The 16,091-nt window shown below is 38.8% G+C and overlaps 1 protein-coding gene across 1 annotated transcript in view; it reads right to left on the bottom strand.

Annotated features, from left to right (window-relative positions):
- The window catches only part of INPP4B (inositol polyphosphate-4-phosphatase type II B), a 917,092-nt gene that overhangs the window by 240,986 nt on the left and 660,015 nt on the right, over positions 1–16,091 (bottom strand). The window contains 1 exon segment of the mRNA XM_078148459.1: positions 14,764–14,911. Coding sequence (XP_078004585.1) covers positions 14,764–14,911 — 148 coding nt within the window.

Genomic DNA, 16,091 nt, shown 5'->3' with positions numbered 1-16,091 from the left:
TGGATGGAGTCCTGGGCCTGGAGTCAGGAAGACTCATATTCCTGAGATCAAATCTGGTCTCAGACACTTACTAGCTGTGTGACCCTGGGTAAGTCACTTAATCCTGCTTGTCTCTCTCAGTTTCCTTATTTATAGAATGAACTGGAGAAGTAAATGGCAAACCACTGCAGTATTCCACCAAGAAGACCCCAAATGGGATCACAGAGAGTTAGACATGATTAAATAACAACAAAAAGGACAGAAGAGACCCAGAGATGATATAATCTAGCTGAAGTATGAATCTCTTCTAAAACAAGTCCAAAAAGGAATCACAGGGCCTCTCTTGGTGATCAGCCTCTCCAACAATGGGAAATAAAGGCAGAACAGTAGAAGGAATAGAGAGCTATACTCAATTCAAATCCCACCTTGGATACTTAGCTATGTGGCCCTGGGCAATTCCCTTAATCTCCCAGCTCCTTTGGCTAGTCTCCAACACTTTCCATTACAGAATTGTTGCTGATGATCTACCAACAGAGAAAGATTTCTCACCAGGAAGCTTCTCACAGTAATGAAATCACAAATTTGAGGGAATAACAAAACAAAACAAAAAGCAAGTAAAACAAATGATGGAATTTTCACCATCTAATGAGGGAGCCCACTCCAGTTTTGGACCAGCACTATTGATAGGAAGGTTTTCTTTATACTTGCTCCAATTTTCCTTTGCCAATTCTACCTTCTGATTCTAGTTGTGCCTTCTGAGATCAGGTCATGGAAGTCTGGCTGCTCCTTCACATAAACATTTCTTATGTGACAATATTTTATAAAATCCAAGAATGTCTGAACCAGGAGGAAAATTCAATACTATCTAGTTTAATCCATTAACTTTACAGAGAAAGTAAATATTACTGAACCAAAGTGACAAAAATCTTAGGTAGAAAAGTTAGAACTCAAACCCGGGTCCTATGTGATATAGAAAATACAATTTCATCTATTTGTCAATGGGGGGGGGAATGACAATGCAGAGCAAAATGTATCTTTTTTTAAAAGGCTTTCCTCAGAAAAGTACTTCCCTTACAAATGTTAATAAAAATGTCTAGTCCATGACAGATAAACTCAGTTAACTTTCTAAAATGCAATTTTATTTTCAGTTCTAAATTCTCTCCCTCCCATACCCATGAAGAAGAAGGCAAGAAAAATAAAACCAGCCATGTTAGGGATGGAGGATGGGAAGAAAGGAGAGAGGATGGGAAGAAGGAATGGAAGGAGAAGGGGAGGGAGGAAAGGAGGAGGAAGGAAGGGTGAGAGAGGAGTGTAGCAGGGAAAGAAGCAGGGAGAGAAGGAAGGGGAAAAAGGGAAAGGGAGGGAGGGGGAAGGGAAGAAGACTTATGGAAGAAGGGAATTGTTAGCTCCCTTCAAGGCTCAGCACCATTTCTCAAAAGGGGGCCTTTATTATCTCTTAAATGCTTGTTAAATGATTACCAGTTGAGAGTTATTTGGTATTTATTTTGCCTTTGAATTTACTTCTCATTGTACATGTTGTCCCTTGCCCCCCTCCTTTCCCCCCCCCCCCGGAAAACATAAACTCAGGGACTCTTTAAATTTTGTCTTTTTGGCCTAGTGTCTAACAGATGAAGTTGCACATAGTAGATGTTTAATAAATGTTGGTTGAATTAAATTGAATGTTCTGCCCAAAATTCAAATAGAAGAGGGATATCCTATTGAGAGAGAAATTCTACAGATGTTTCTATTTGCTGATGACTTCGTGTTGATGGCATCATGACCCAAAACACTGTAGGGTCTTTTCAACAAGATTCATGGCCACTCACTATAGAGCAGCCTTCTTATCCATATGGGATAACAAAACAGATAAAGCAGAAGGAAGGGAATATGCATTTATTAAGTGTCTGTTCTGTGCCAGGCATTGTACTAAGTGCTTTACAAATATTGTCTCATGTGAAGAACACGTGTTGTACCAATAATGACACAGAGCTGGGAAAATCTTGGAAACATTTGATTTAGAACCATAGCTATTTAAATAATTTGTGTTCTTGAAGAGGAAATTTAACATCATAAAAAACAATTAGAATAAAGAGTAGAAAACAGTTTACTCACAAAAGGATATGGCCTAGTAAGGGAGACATTAAACCTTTATTTTAAAATGTTATAACGTAGGGAGCTAGACTGTTTTCTGCATAATAAACACTTGAGTACTATTTCTCAATGGTATGGGGCAGAGGATCATGGTGTTGGGAAGCTAGGTGGAACCAAGCCTGAAATTTAAAGACATGTTGGCATGGTACATATAGATTTGGCCCTGAAATCAGGAAGATGCAAATTCAAATCCTACCACTGACACAGACTAGCTGTGTGACTACAGGGAATACATGGAGCCAAAGCAACTCACTACTCCAGAACTGTATACATTAACATCTTTTCTTTTATTAGAAATTGTACATGCAAGTTCCTTGATGAGTATGGGTTTTAATGATCAAATGCTTTCGCGGCTATCCTGCGTGAATGCACACTGTGCTAGAATGACACCTTGCTAAGCATGCAACGAGGCAATCCACTGACGCTCCTTGTAGTTTTTGTCTGTTGTTGTTGAGGCATGACCCCATCTGGGGTTTTCTTGGGAAAGATATCGGAGTGGTTTACCATTTCCTTCTTGAGCTGCTCCTCTTCAGATGAGGAAATGAGGCACAAAGAGCTCCAGTCTCAATGATGTTATTCAGCTGAAGTTGTTTTATGCTCTTTTTGGAGAAGAGACATGACATCTATAGAAACATTGGCAAAAGCCTCTTGGATTTTTCTTTTCCGCAGGCTTCTTCTCCATCTCTCAGCAACAGCATGTGTCAAGGAAGAGAAACATTTTCTGCCTACTCTCTTCTTCCGTTGTTCTTCTTCTTTTCAGTAGCAGGTGGTATTAGAGAGGAAATTACATCTTTTCTATCCTTTCTTCTTCTAGGCAGCAGGTGGTAGCAGAAAGGCAACTTTTGTTGCATTTTTGGCCAACCAAATCTGCATGGCAACAAGTGATAATGAGGAAAGAGAGTGTTAATGGCCTAATGGTTTTCCCTTTATGGCTCTCTGGTTCATCAACTGGGTCCTCTCTGTTAGAGATCCCACCTTGTCTTACAGTTCTTAGCCAAATTCTCATCTTCTGCCGCTAAGCCATGAATATCTAATTGTTTAGTTTGTCATATTTCCCTAGTGACTGACCTTGAAAAAGTTCTCCATTTTCACATACAACGGTCTGTTGCTGTTTGTCCTTTGCTCTTGAAGAGACCACGACCTCAGGGAGGTGATGCCGTGAAATGAGACTGACTTGGATTTAAGTGGGGGAGAGCTGTGCAGAGTCACCAGCCTCACTTTCTAGGACAAACAATGAAAGAGATTTTGTCCTGGAGTTGTTCCCAAATTCTATAGTTTGTCTTATGCCAATGAGATACTGCCATCTCAGAATACCAATGCAGAATCAACTTCTACCTCCTCAAAATTTTGAAGTGGAATTATGTCAAAGACGAGTAAATTATCAATAAAAATTTTGACAAAAAATATTTTAAAAACAAAATAGTTAAGCCACTGTATGCCTCATGTCTCTGAAGATGGGACCTCCAAAGCAGCAGTGGAGAGCTGAAAACGACCAATTCGCCAATCTTGCCTCAGTTTTGTTTTGTTTTTAATAAGGGCTTATATAGGCATTGTCAAGTTTGTTTGTTTGTGTTTTCCATTTGTGGTAGGGGAAATGGATGTGTGACTTTATTAGTGTGGGAATTCATGGTTTGAAAACTTAACTCTGCCAATGCAGAACTCATCCATAATTTATAGTTTTATAAAGTTGTCTAAGATATCTAGAGTTTAAATGGCTATTCAGATAATAACTGTAAAGCACTTAGCACAGTGCTTGGCCCATAGCACTGTATAAATGCTAACTATTGTTGTTGCTGCTACTGTTGTTATCCCCTGGTCCGAGAGCTAATACATATTAGATATAGGATTTAAACCAGATCTTCCTGGCATTAAGCTTAGCTCTCTATCCATTAGGTTACAATGCCTCTCATATATATGTGAATCACTTATCTATGGAGAAGGATAGATAGACATAGCGTCAAATATGTAGCAGTTATATAATTATGTAAAGATGAATAAGTAATATTTGATGGTCTTCAAACAATTTTTATCCTCTTGATTTTGAGATTAATGCAACATTCAAAAATGGCAATATACAGGGCAGACTCTGGACTTTTCTCCCAAAATGGTAATAAAATTATTTTCAAGCTTTATAGAATCCTGAATGCAATTACATTTTTCATTCTATGCACTTTGGCTCTTTTTTATCATATCCTGTACACAGGGATGCTTTTCTTCTTTAGGATACATTAATATGTATTTATTCCTCTCCTACAAAAAACTTCTAGTCTCCAGGTTTTGTGACTATGAATCAAAGCAAGGATTATTCAAGGCAATCCCATTTGCGGGAGGTTTCAGGAGCACAGACCCAGAGGATACTCTAGAATTTGGGAATGACACTTAAGTCCTCTGAAACCCAGCCTAAGGTGGTGGGAGGAGCCCAGAGACATGACTTCACTGCAGGCAGCAGAGCCCACTCTCCCATCTTTTCCTCAAACTTATACAGCTTGATGTGCTCATCTCCTTCTCTCTGTCTGAGTATAATGAGGTGAAGAGTAGATGGGACCCAAGAGAAACAGGGGAGAAAAGACAGATGAGCAGGAAAAGGGAGAGAAGCTCCCTGGTGTTCTATATCAGAGAACCAAAATATATGGCTGAAATTTCAACATTTTTTTTGACAGGTTTATTGGCTTTGATGTTTATCTGAACTGAAATATTTCTGGTGGGTCTCTGAGATCCTTTTGCAGGATGCAAGGTTTGACTCAGCACTGGTTTTCTGTAAAGGGCCTTTACTCTTGCTTGATAAGGTTTTGTGACACAAGGACTAGAAAGTTACCCTAGCCTCTCATACCAATGGATACGATTGCACGCCTTTTACACTATCATATGCTTTGCTTTTATGTTGCATTTTGTTGCTGTCACCAAGCTCCGTCTATGCCTAAACAGCATTTTTTTTCCATGAGCAACCAACATATTTCAAAGGAGAATATGCACAGTGAACCCCCGAAGTAGGACGAAATCTGAAGAAAATACTTGGCATAAACAAAATATGTGACACCATTAGGAGAACTATAAAAATTTTATGGTCCGTAGTTTGGCAAGTCTTACATAACTTGTCTGCAGTCAACCCAACTTTGTGGCACCATAAAAGCCTTCTACATTCCTGTAGAATTTATTCACCATCTCAGAGCCATCTGCAACCCCTCACTCTACTCCTCCTTCACTGGAGGTAGGCAAACAGCTGCCAAAGTTTCTCCATTCTTCTTACCAGGTCTCTTTTTTCATAGCCTAGTCATAGAGAGGCAGCCCCATTGCCAAAGGAAGAGGGCTGGATCTGTAGTCTAAGACATCGAGATTCCAACCAGAGCTCTGCTCCTAACTAACTAAAGTATGACTTGGGGAAAGTCACTTCATGTCTCTGCGACATGGTTTCCTTATCTGTAAAATGGAGGAGTTGGACTAGGTAACCTTGGAGGTCCCTTCTAGCTCTGAATATATGAAACTGCTGTCACACAATACGATTTACCATGTTGCTAGATGAGGATATTGTCATGCTGGGACTTGTATGTACAACGTGAACAACCAGAAATATCAGCTCTCTAGGACAGTACAATAATTGTCTCCAAAGGGAGAATTAACTTAGTATACAATGAGAAGCAACATGGTTTGCTAGAAAGAACATCTGGCTTTTTTAGATTTAGCAACTTCCAATCCTGGGCTGGACTTGTAATAAGTGACTATGAGCAAGTCACAGCCTCTCTGGAACACATCTGTGAAATTGGGATGACAATACTTGTTCTACCCACACTCACTGCATCAGCATATATTTATTAATGTCTCGTATGTATCAGGCTTAGTGATAGATACTGAGGATACAAAAAATACAGCAGTCCCTACTGGAATGGAACTTACATCATAACAGGGCAGACAAGAACCTCTATAGGAATCTATAGAATAAATACAAATTGATACAAATAAATTAAATATAAGATTATTTGGGAAGAAGAGTACTAGTAGGTGAAGAGCACAGAAAAGGCTTCATGCAGAAGATGGTGCTTCAGCTTCATCTTCAAGGAAGAGAGAGGTTCTAGCAGGCAGAGGTAAAGAGGGATTGTATTCCAGGTATAAGGGATAGCTCGTTTAAAAGTATGGAGGAAGGAGATGAAATATCATGTGTAAGGAATAGAAAGAGGGCAAATGTGGCTAAGTCAGAGAGCAATGTCCAATGAGGCTAGGAAGACAGGTTGTGACCAGGATGTGAAGGATGTTAAAAGGTAAATAAAGGAGTTTAGAATTTATTTTAGAGGCAATGAGAGATTCCCGAAGTTGATTGGGGAAGGGGCATGCCACGCACAGGGTTATCGTGAAGAAAGCCCTATGAAACTTTAGTGCACCACGTGAATTTAAGTTATTATTGCAGGACAATTAGTAACTGAAGACTTTGTGAACTATTCGGTAACTAGTCAAAGGAGAAAAACACTTTCCACATGAGAAAAGAGAGTAACATTTACATGAACTTATATGAAGTGAAACAATTTTTTTAATCGATGTAAAGATTTTAGGTAAAACAAGGTGGCTGTACTTGGATATGAAAAAGAAATTCTCACTGAGGTATAAAATACAAAACCAAAAAAAGCAACAAAAGGTGAAAAATATCATTGTTTTTGGTTTGTTTTTATCTAGGGCAGGGAAATGTTTATTTGCCTGTCATAAATCCTCAAAAGGAGGATTTGGGCCCAGGTCTACCTGACTAGAAGCCAACCTTCAACCCACTGGATTATGCCCTGATGCCTGGTAATTTCCTACATCAAAGGAGATAAACATATGTAGACTGTTCGCACACCATAAACTACCAAAAATGGTGGTTGTTTTTTTTGTTATCATGGTTATTGTTAAAAGTTTAACATTTCATATTTACAAAGAGTTAGTTTTACTAATGTCAGTAGATATCCAGAGTCTACTTAGTAACCAGTCAAGGGAGAAAAATACTTTCCACATAAGAAAACAGAAAATCATTATAAAGAAAAATAAATAGCTTAGTAAGAAATTTAACAAATGCAAATAAAAGTAAAGATCATTATATTCCTTTAAAACTAACTAAATAAATACAACCCTACAATGACCACAACATGAGAAAACAGATGTTTATAATTGGTTTGTAGCACTATAAGAAATATTTCAATACAACAAATTAGACAATAACTAAGAATGTACTATATTTAAAGTATGATGATAATCAATGTTCAAGCTTTCTAGGTCACAATCTGGTAATACATAATTTACCCATAAAACCTTCAATACACATTGACTGCACATTTCTACTCTACAGAACATGACTCAAGGAAATTATGTTCAAAGGAAAAAATAAAAGAATTTGCATCTGAGTCCATAGTTTTATTTGTGCAACTGAGACTGGAGTGGGTATGATAGATCTAGTGCATTACCATGCCAACATATTAGCTCAGACAAGGGGCAGGGAAAATATGCTGTCAACATAAAATGGCTAAAATTGGTGGGATACAGATTGTTTCAGGTAAATAGCTCACCTTCACTCACTTCAGACTGCTTCTTAATTATGGACTAACATCCCATTTTCATCCTATTCCTCCACTTTATACCTTTCATCCTTTACTCATCCCTCTATGTCTCCTCTATCTGGAGAAACCTAGATTCTGACCCAGCCTGACCTTTAGTTATTCTTGCTTGTATCTTGATTTAAAACCAGACCCTAACTCTCTTTAGGAAGAAAAAGACATCATTCCAGAAAGAGACACTCTCCATTCCAGGTGATTACAGGTAAATGTCAGCCCAGTTGTGAAGAATATGAACATTTCTACAAAGATGTTCAAAACAGGATCACTTATTCTTCACTAGATCAGTGATCTCCTTGAGGTAGATTAAACCTCCAATGGTTTACCTCGTAACCTGTCTTGCATTCTCATCTTGGGCAACCATTTGTTTGTTCCCTCTCATAAATCCCTCATAAAAGTTCTACCCAACAAGGTGGAAATCATTGTTTGGACCAGGGTTCTTCATCTTTTGTGTTGTTTTGTGTTTGTCCTTTGTTCTCTAAAAGGATCATGACATCAGGGAGATGATGACATGACTTGCAATTGATTTTGTTTTGAGTGATGGAGGGCTGTGCAAGGTCACCAGCCTCACTTTCTCCTCTACAACCATCCGGGTCCAGTGGCCAGATATTCATCAGGACAACTGGAGGTAGCTCAGGATGGAAAGGGAGACCCCGGCTCTTTTAAGCTAAGGTCTTTTCAGGTTTTCACTTTGAATGAGGCAACCATCTTTTCTGTATGTGTGTCACAGAAGCCCCTTTGTCAATGTGGTGAAACCTATGGACCCTTTTTTCAGAATTAAGATTTTTTTTTCCTATTAATTTTATTTTTAGTTTTCAATATTCACTTCTACAAGATTTTGATTTCCAAATTTTCTCCCCATCTTACCCCTTACCTCACCCCAAGATGGCATGCATTCTGAATACCCCTTCCTCTAATCTGCCCTCCCTTCTATTTCCCCCCCTTCTGTTAGCCCCTTCCCCTTCAATTTTCCTGTAGGGCAGGATAGATTTCTATACGTCATCTCCTGAATATCTTATTTCCTAGTTGCATGTGAAAATAATTTTTTTAACATTTGTTTTTAAAACTTGGGTTCCAAATTTTCTCCCTTCCTTCCTCCCCACCCACCCTCATTGAGAAAGCAAGCAATTCGATACAGATTATACACGTGTAGTCATGCAAAACACTTCCATAGTCGTCATGTTATGAAAAACTAAGTATATTTCGCTTAATCCTATCCCACTCCTTATTTATTCTATTCTCTTTTTTGACCATGTTCCCCCTCAGAAGAATTTGCTTCTGATTACCCCTTCCCCCAATCTGTCCTCCCCTCTATCATTCTCTCCCTCTATTATCCCCTTCCCCTCTATTTTCCTGTAAGGTAAGATAGCTTTCCATACCCAATTGAGTGTGTATGTTATTCCCTCCTTAAGCCAAATCTAATGAGAATAAGATTCACTCATTCCATCTCACCTTCCCCCACTTCCCCTCCACTATAAAAAGCCTTTTCTTGTCTGTTTTTGTGAGATAATTTACCCCATTCTACCTCTCCCTCTCTTGCTCCCAGAATAACCTTCTCTCACCACTTAATTTTATTCTCTAGATATCACCCTTTCATCTTCAACTCACCCTGTGCCCTCTGTCTGTCTGTCTATCTATCTATCTATCTATCTATCTATCTACTTACATATAATTTTTTCCTTCTAACTACTCTTACACTGACAAAGGTCTCAGAGTTACAAATATCATCTTTCCATGCAGAAATGTAAACAGTTCAACCTTAATAAGTCTCTTATTATTTATCTTTCCTGCTTACCTCTTCATGTTTCTCTTGAGTCTTGTATTTGAAAGTCAAATTTTCTATTCAGCTCTAGTCTTTTCAGCAAGAATGCTTGAAAGCCTTCTATTTCACTGAATATCCATTTTTTTCCCCTGAAGGATTATATTCAGATTTGCTGGATAGGTGATTCTTAGTTGTAGTCCTATCTCCTTTGCCCTCCAGAATATTATATTCCATGGCCTCTGGTTCCTTAATGTAGAAGCTGCTAAATTTTGTGTTATCCTGATTGTGTTTCCACAATACTTGAATTGTTTCTTTCTGGCTGCTTGCAATATTTTCTCCTTGACCTGGGTACTCTGGAATTTGGCTGTAATATTCCTAGGAGTTTTCCTTTGGGGATCTATTTCAGGAGGTGATCAGTGGATTCTTTCAATTTTTATTTTGCCCTCTGGTTCTTAAATGTCAGGGCAATTTTCCTTGATAATTTCTTGAAAGATGGTGTCTAGGCTCTTTTTCTGATTATGGCTTTCAGATAGTCCAATAATTTTTAAATTCTCTGTCCTGGATCTATTTTCCAGGTCAGCTGTTTTTCCAATGAGATATTTCACACTGTTTTCTATTTTTTCATTCTTTTGAATTTGTTTTACAGTGCCTTGATTTCTCATAAAGTCCCAAGCTTCCAATTGCTTCATTCTAATTTTTAAGGAAGTATTTTCTTCAGTAATCTTTTGGACTTCCTTTTCCATTTAGCCAATTTTGTTTTTTAAGGCATTCTTCTCCTCATTGGCTTTTTGGACCTCTTTTGCCATTTTGGTTAGACTATTTTTTAAGGTGTTATTTTCTTCAGTATTTTTTTCAGTATTTCTTCAGTATTCAGTATTTTTTTTGTATTAGTCTATAGAAAAATAAGACTTTCACATTTGTGGGTTGAGAAGTCTGGAAACCACTACCACTGCCTGTGATTCAGTCCTCTGAGGCTTGCTCCAGGTTTGCTTAGGCCTGTTTTGCCTACGCTCCCACATCAAACTGCGTTCCTCTCCCCAGCTGGCATAATATACCTTTCCAATCAACCATCCAGGTTGTCTTGGGCTGGAAATTGTTTCACTCTGTCTTTTTGTGGGTTCGGCTGATTTAGAATATGTTTAGAGCCATTTTTACAGGTATTTGGAGGGATCTGGGGGAGAGCTCAATCAAGTAACTGCTTTTACTCTGCCATCTTGGCTCCACCCCAGAATTAAGTTTTTAAATGCATGAAATAAAATACAAAAAATTAAAATAAAAAAAACACTTAAAACACAGACCTCAGATTAAAAACCTCTGCATCTAGATTTATTTTCATACTATTTGTACTTGTACTCAGACTGACCTCCAGTTATATTCTGCTCCTGTTATATGATCAACTTACATCCTTTCCCAATTATCTGACTTCATTCATAGGAAGACTGTCAATCTTACTATAGTGCATTTTCTCCTGGGGAACATTAATATATTGGTCATTGGATGTGTATTTCATATTTCTAACACTAAATCATCTAAAAACTCTTAGCGCACTCTGCTCCTGTTCTGCTGCTCTGCCATAGTCACTAGAGCAGACAAAGGGGACAGCGTCAGATTGAAGACTTTTCATTTTGTTCTATTTCATGGGTTGCTACGGCCAAAGAATTTTGTCAGTTGGTAGGCAAATTCCCAGTCATGAGCCTTTCTGTAATTAGTAAAAAAGTCAAGTCAACAAACACTTATGAAGCACATGCCGCACACCATGCAAGGTGCTGAAGATACAAAGAAAGGCATGAACAGTCCCTGACCTCAAGGAGCTCACAATTTAATGGGGAAACAACATTTAAAAAAAAAACCCTTTGTTTAAACAAGATATATAGGAGGCTATATTGCAAGATACATTTATGATAAATTTTGAGGGAAGGCAGTAAGGAGCATTAAGAGGGGTTAAGAAAGGTTCTTATAAAAGGTGAGATTTTAGCTGGTACTTAAAGAAAATCAAGAAGCAAAGACATGAAAGGAGAGAATTCCAGGCATGGGGGCGAGGTAATGAAAATGATGGGAGATGGAGAATCATGTGGAATAGCTATCAAGGTTATTCCTCAGAGAACAGTGCCCAAACTCAGAACCAAGGAATCATCTGATTCATCCTTCCACCTCATATCCCACATCCAGGGGTCCACAAATTCTTCAGTGTCTATTTCAGTAATGCATTTACTGATAGTGTTGCCAATTCAATTCAATCCCACAAGCATTTTTCAAAACACCTATTATATATAAAGGACAAGATATATGAAATAAAACAAAAATAAAAATAAAAAATAGCCTACCTTCAAGCGGCTTACATTGTACTGGTGTGATGCAACACAAACACATAAAAACATACAAATACAAACCACTTTCTGGGGGAAAGCACCAAAATTGGGGGAAGGGATGAGAGAATGTAGAAAAAGCTTCATGTAAGATACAACATTGAGTTGTTCCTTAAAGGAAGCTAGGGGATCTAAGAGGTGGAAGAACATTCTAGGTAGCATATTCTAGGCACACTCAAAGGCCATCTAGTACAAAGGAACAGAAGCGGCAGATAGGACATCTGTACAGAAATCAACAAGAAGGTCATTTAACCCAAAGCGCATATTCTTCAAGGGGCAGTAATATTGGCACTGTTGGCTTTGGCTGCCTTGGGAGTAGCATACCACCCACACTATTAAGGGTTAGCACTAACCACTGCACAAAGAGGTATGCATGTGGTGGATGGGCAAAGGAGTCTAGAAGACACATGTAAGTGAACAGATGGGTTCTATCTCTTGATGGTTTTCCTCAGTTCCTTTCTGTCTCCCTTCTCCAAATGATGTGATCCAGTTTGGTAGAATTGAGATCAGAAGAAAGCTGTGAATTACCTTTGAAGTAGAACTATAGAACCTAAAAGACAATACCCTTGCAGCTGGAAGTAATAAGCTTCTCTTCTCTCATAGTGATTTTTTTTTAATTACCCAGCCCAATGTCAGGAATTCATATTGTTTCTGTTTTGCCATGTCTCCAGATAACTCTACAGCAGCTGGATGGGAAGAACTGCAGTTTCTTCCTCAGACATCCAAAGGAGATACATGATAATATTTTATAACTATTACCCATGCATCACTACTTTCTACCTGTATGATCTTGGGCAAATCTCTTGACCTCCTGTGTCTCAGTTTTCTCATCTGTAAAATGAAGGTGTTGTACTAAAAGGGTCTCTAAGATCCTCTATTATAAATATGTGATCCTGTGATCCCCGCTGGTTGATTGTTGTCCATCAGTCTTGAAGAAGACCAAAATGACATTTCTACATAAGAGTCAAATTACCACACATTGCAGTGTGGCTGATCAGACCAATAGGAGCTCAGAATGTTCTACCACAGGTCGGGCACAAATAGTCCGTGTGAACATTTGGGGTGGAGTCTCTAAACTTCCACATCTCGGGTTTCTTTTGAGCTACTTCAGTTCTGCTTTGCTCACAGAGCACAGCACCTTCTCTGACGAGGGCACGCCATACTGTGGTCCTGTGCCAGTGTCTCCTGTGTCACACAGTCAACTCCAGAGTTCTTAAGAGAAACCTTGAAATCTTTATATTGCTTCTTCTGACTGTCATGTGAGCATGTATTTGAAATTTGAATACATTTGTTTATCATACTGTGTCACATTGTAAATGTTTGTAAAAGCTAGGTAAAGAACAAAGTAGCAACATATTCATGTGCAAATGGATATTGGGATCCCTTGTGGTAACTCTCTTTCACTCAGGGTTGGGACTGCTCACCACAGTAGGACAAGTATTCTTTTTTTTTTTTTTAGGATAGGCAATGGGGTTAAGTGACTTGCCCAGGGTCACACAGTTAGTGTTATGTGTCTGAGGCCAAATTTGAACTCAGGTCCTCCTGAATCCAGGGGTGGTGCTCTATCCACTGCGCCACCTAGCTGCGCCATAGGACAAGTATTCTTAAAAGCACTGTCCTGCCCATCACCTCTGAATTCTTCTGCTCCTATCTGGGGTACCCCACTACTTGTCCCTATATGTTCTTTTTCCTTTGAGCTCATCCTCTCTTGACACTTTGGACCTGGACATATGGCCATAAGGAAATCTAATTCAGAAGATATTGGCTCAGAATCAAATTTTTCCTGTCCATTTGATTGTCCCTCAGGACTTTGCCCTAGGTACTGAATTGTCACACAGTCCTTCTAAGCCTGGGTTCTTGTTTGTTGGTACCCAATCTTTCTGAGCTTCGAGTATCATTTCTTGCCTAAACTCCAGCTCCTCATCTTAAGTTTCTGTGATCTCTACTGACCAATCTAGTTAGGCTCTCACTTAGCTTCCTGGGTCCTTGACTATCCACCTGCTTATTCCAGCCTGTGTGCAACTTCCAGACCCCTAAGATTCAGTCTATAAAATTGAAACAGCCACCTGATCTTCCTCAATCTCACTACTTCCTTTCTCCTACCACCCTTTCCCACCCTGATTGGCTGCTACCCATTGGCCCTAACATGACACATTCCTGGCCTGTCAATATGGCCTCCTCTGGCACTCTCAGATCCCTAGAGGGAAAAACAGAGCATCTTGGGACCACATGTGCTCATATGAACGTGAAGAAGGGAGCCAAATTTGACACAATTCAAATCTCTTTTTCTGATACTGAAATGATAAAATGACAAGTGCTTAAAGTATGTACCTTGTTTACTGCTTATTGATGCTCAGAGATATTGAGCTCTGTCTTGTGTCTCCTGCACTAGTCAGCATTTTAAAAGTTTTAAAAGTCACTGGAGGTTGAGCCCTACCAACCCATCTTGTTGATTAGTCATGGCTCAGAGAGCATTCTTATCCTCCAATTTAGATCACTAATTCCTCTCTCTCATTATAACAACAGATTTAATTTTGTTGTACAACAATAATAACAACTCATTAACATAACTTATTTTATCTATTAACAATCCATTAGCACAACTGTGTTTCATCCAAATGCCCCAACATTTCTGAGTACCATTCCCTACCCTGCCATGATATCCACCTCTCCCCCCAACCTATACTGACACTAGAATCCTTTCAGAGTAGCAAAGGTATTACAGACATGCTGAAGTGTGGAATAAATTGAGAATCTTTCCCCCAGCCTATATTGGCATGTGTGTGAGCAAAGAGCAGGATCACACTGGGGTGTGTAAACCAAGGATAAACAACAAGATATGTGACCTGGGTCAAAACAATGTTAAGCCTAGTCTTTCTAGGCAAGGGAATAACATTTTCATTTTGTTTTTAAAAACACCATGAATGATTCCTACCTTCTCAAGTCCTCCTTTATGTGAAGGGAGATCAGTTCCTTAGGAATATGAAAAGACAGTGCGGTCTCATACATCTGCTCTCTAATCCTCATCCATTTGTTATCCGATGTGGGGAATCTGTATAACTTATACACTGGATTTTTTAATACTGTAAAGGAGGAAGACAAAAGGATAGAGTTGCTTACTTAAACCACTTTTTCCAGCACTGTCAAATGATTCAACATTAGAAGACATGCTTTTGCCAGAGAAAATTACAATTATCATGGCCCGTTAACATCTGCTTTGCCAGCTTACCCCAGACTATGAGGCCTTTCCACATGGCTTGCAGCTAAAGCATCCCACTGTGCTGTCTCTCCCACTAAAACAGGAGCTCCTTGAGAGTAGAGGCCATATTGTTTTTCAAAGGTATCCCCAATACTTAACATAATGCTTAGAATATAGTATGTTTTTAATAAATGGTTTTTCATTCATTTATTCATTTTGTTCCTTTAAATTAAAATCCATGTCTTTCATTGTCATTTACTTTTTAATTGGGTGCAACACATCTGAATGTCAACAACCAAGTTTTCATTTCATATAACTTTCGTGTCTCAATGGTGACTGATGCTTAGTCATCATTTCAACACAGAGACTTTACTGGCCTCTGCCACCCTCTGCCTGGGTGTCCAATTATAAGTTTCAAATTAATTAACTGTGTATTGTGATTGGTAACCATTCATGACCCTCTACCCCCCACCTCCTGCCCCACTCCAACCACTTTATGCAGCTACATCCATACCATTATGTTTTTAGATCCTTTGACTCACAGTTTTTCAAATAAGCTAACTAAAAATAGAGAACAGCTATGGCACGTACTAGACCTTTCAAATAATAGTGGAAAACATGGTGCTACCTCCCAATCCTAATGTACCCAACAAAAACTCTTGTCAAAATTACAGTGTTCTAAGAGACTACTGAAACTATATCTTCTGATTCTAAATCTATTCTGCTAAGGCAATGCACTTTAAATTTCTTGCTACTTTTGTTTATGCCGGGTTTTTTGTGAGGCAATTGGGGTTAAATGATTTGCTAGAGTCATACAGCTAGTAAATGTTATGTGTCTCAGGCCGAATTTGAACTCGGGTCCTCTTGACTCTAGGGCCAGTGCTCCATCCACTGCGCCACCTAGCTGCCCCATTTATGCTCTTTTCAAGCTTTTTACAGTTTTCATTGATGTAATGTTATCATTGATCACTTCCATCATATCATCTCAAGAGTTTCTTGGGATCAAGATGTGTGCTATCAGACAAACTCCTGTCTTTCACGTTACTGCAAGACACCTTCAGATT

This window comes from Phascolarctos cinereus, unplaced genomic scaffold (assembly GCF_003287225.1).
Source record: "Phascolarctos cinereus isolate Bilbo 61053 unplaced genomic scaffold, phaCin_HiC Scaffold_9;HRSCAF=440, whole genome shotgun sequence".
In the NCBI taxonomy this organism is placed as follows: Eukaryota; Metazoa; Chordata; class Mammalia; order Diprotodontia; family Phascolarctidae; genus Phascolarctos; species Phascolarctos cinereus.
This window is presented reverse-complemented; position numbering and strand designations above follow the sequence as displayed.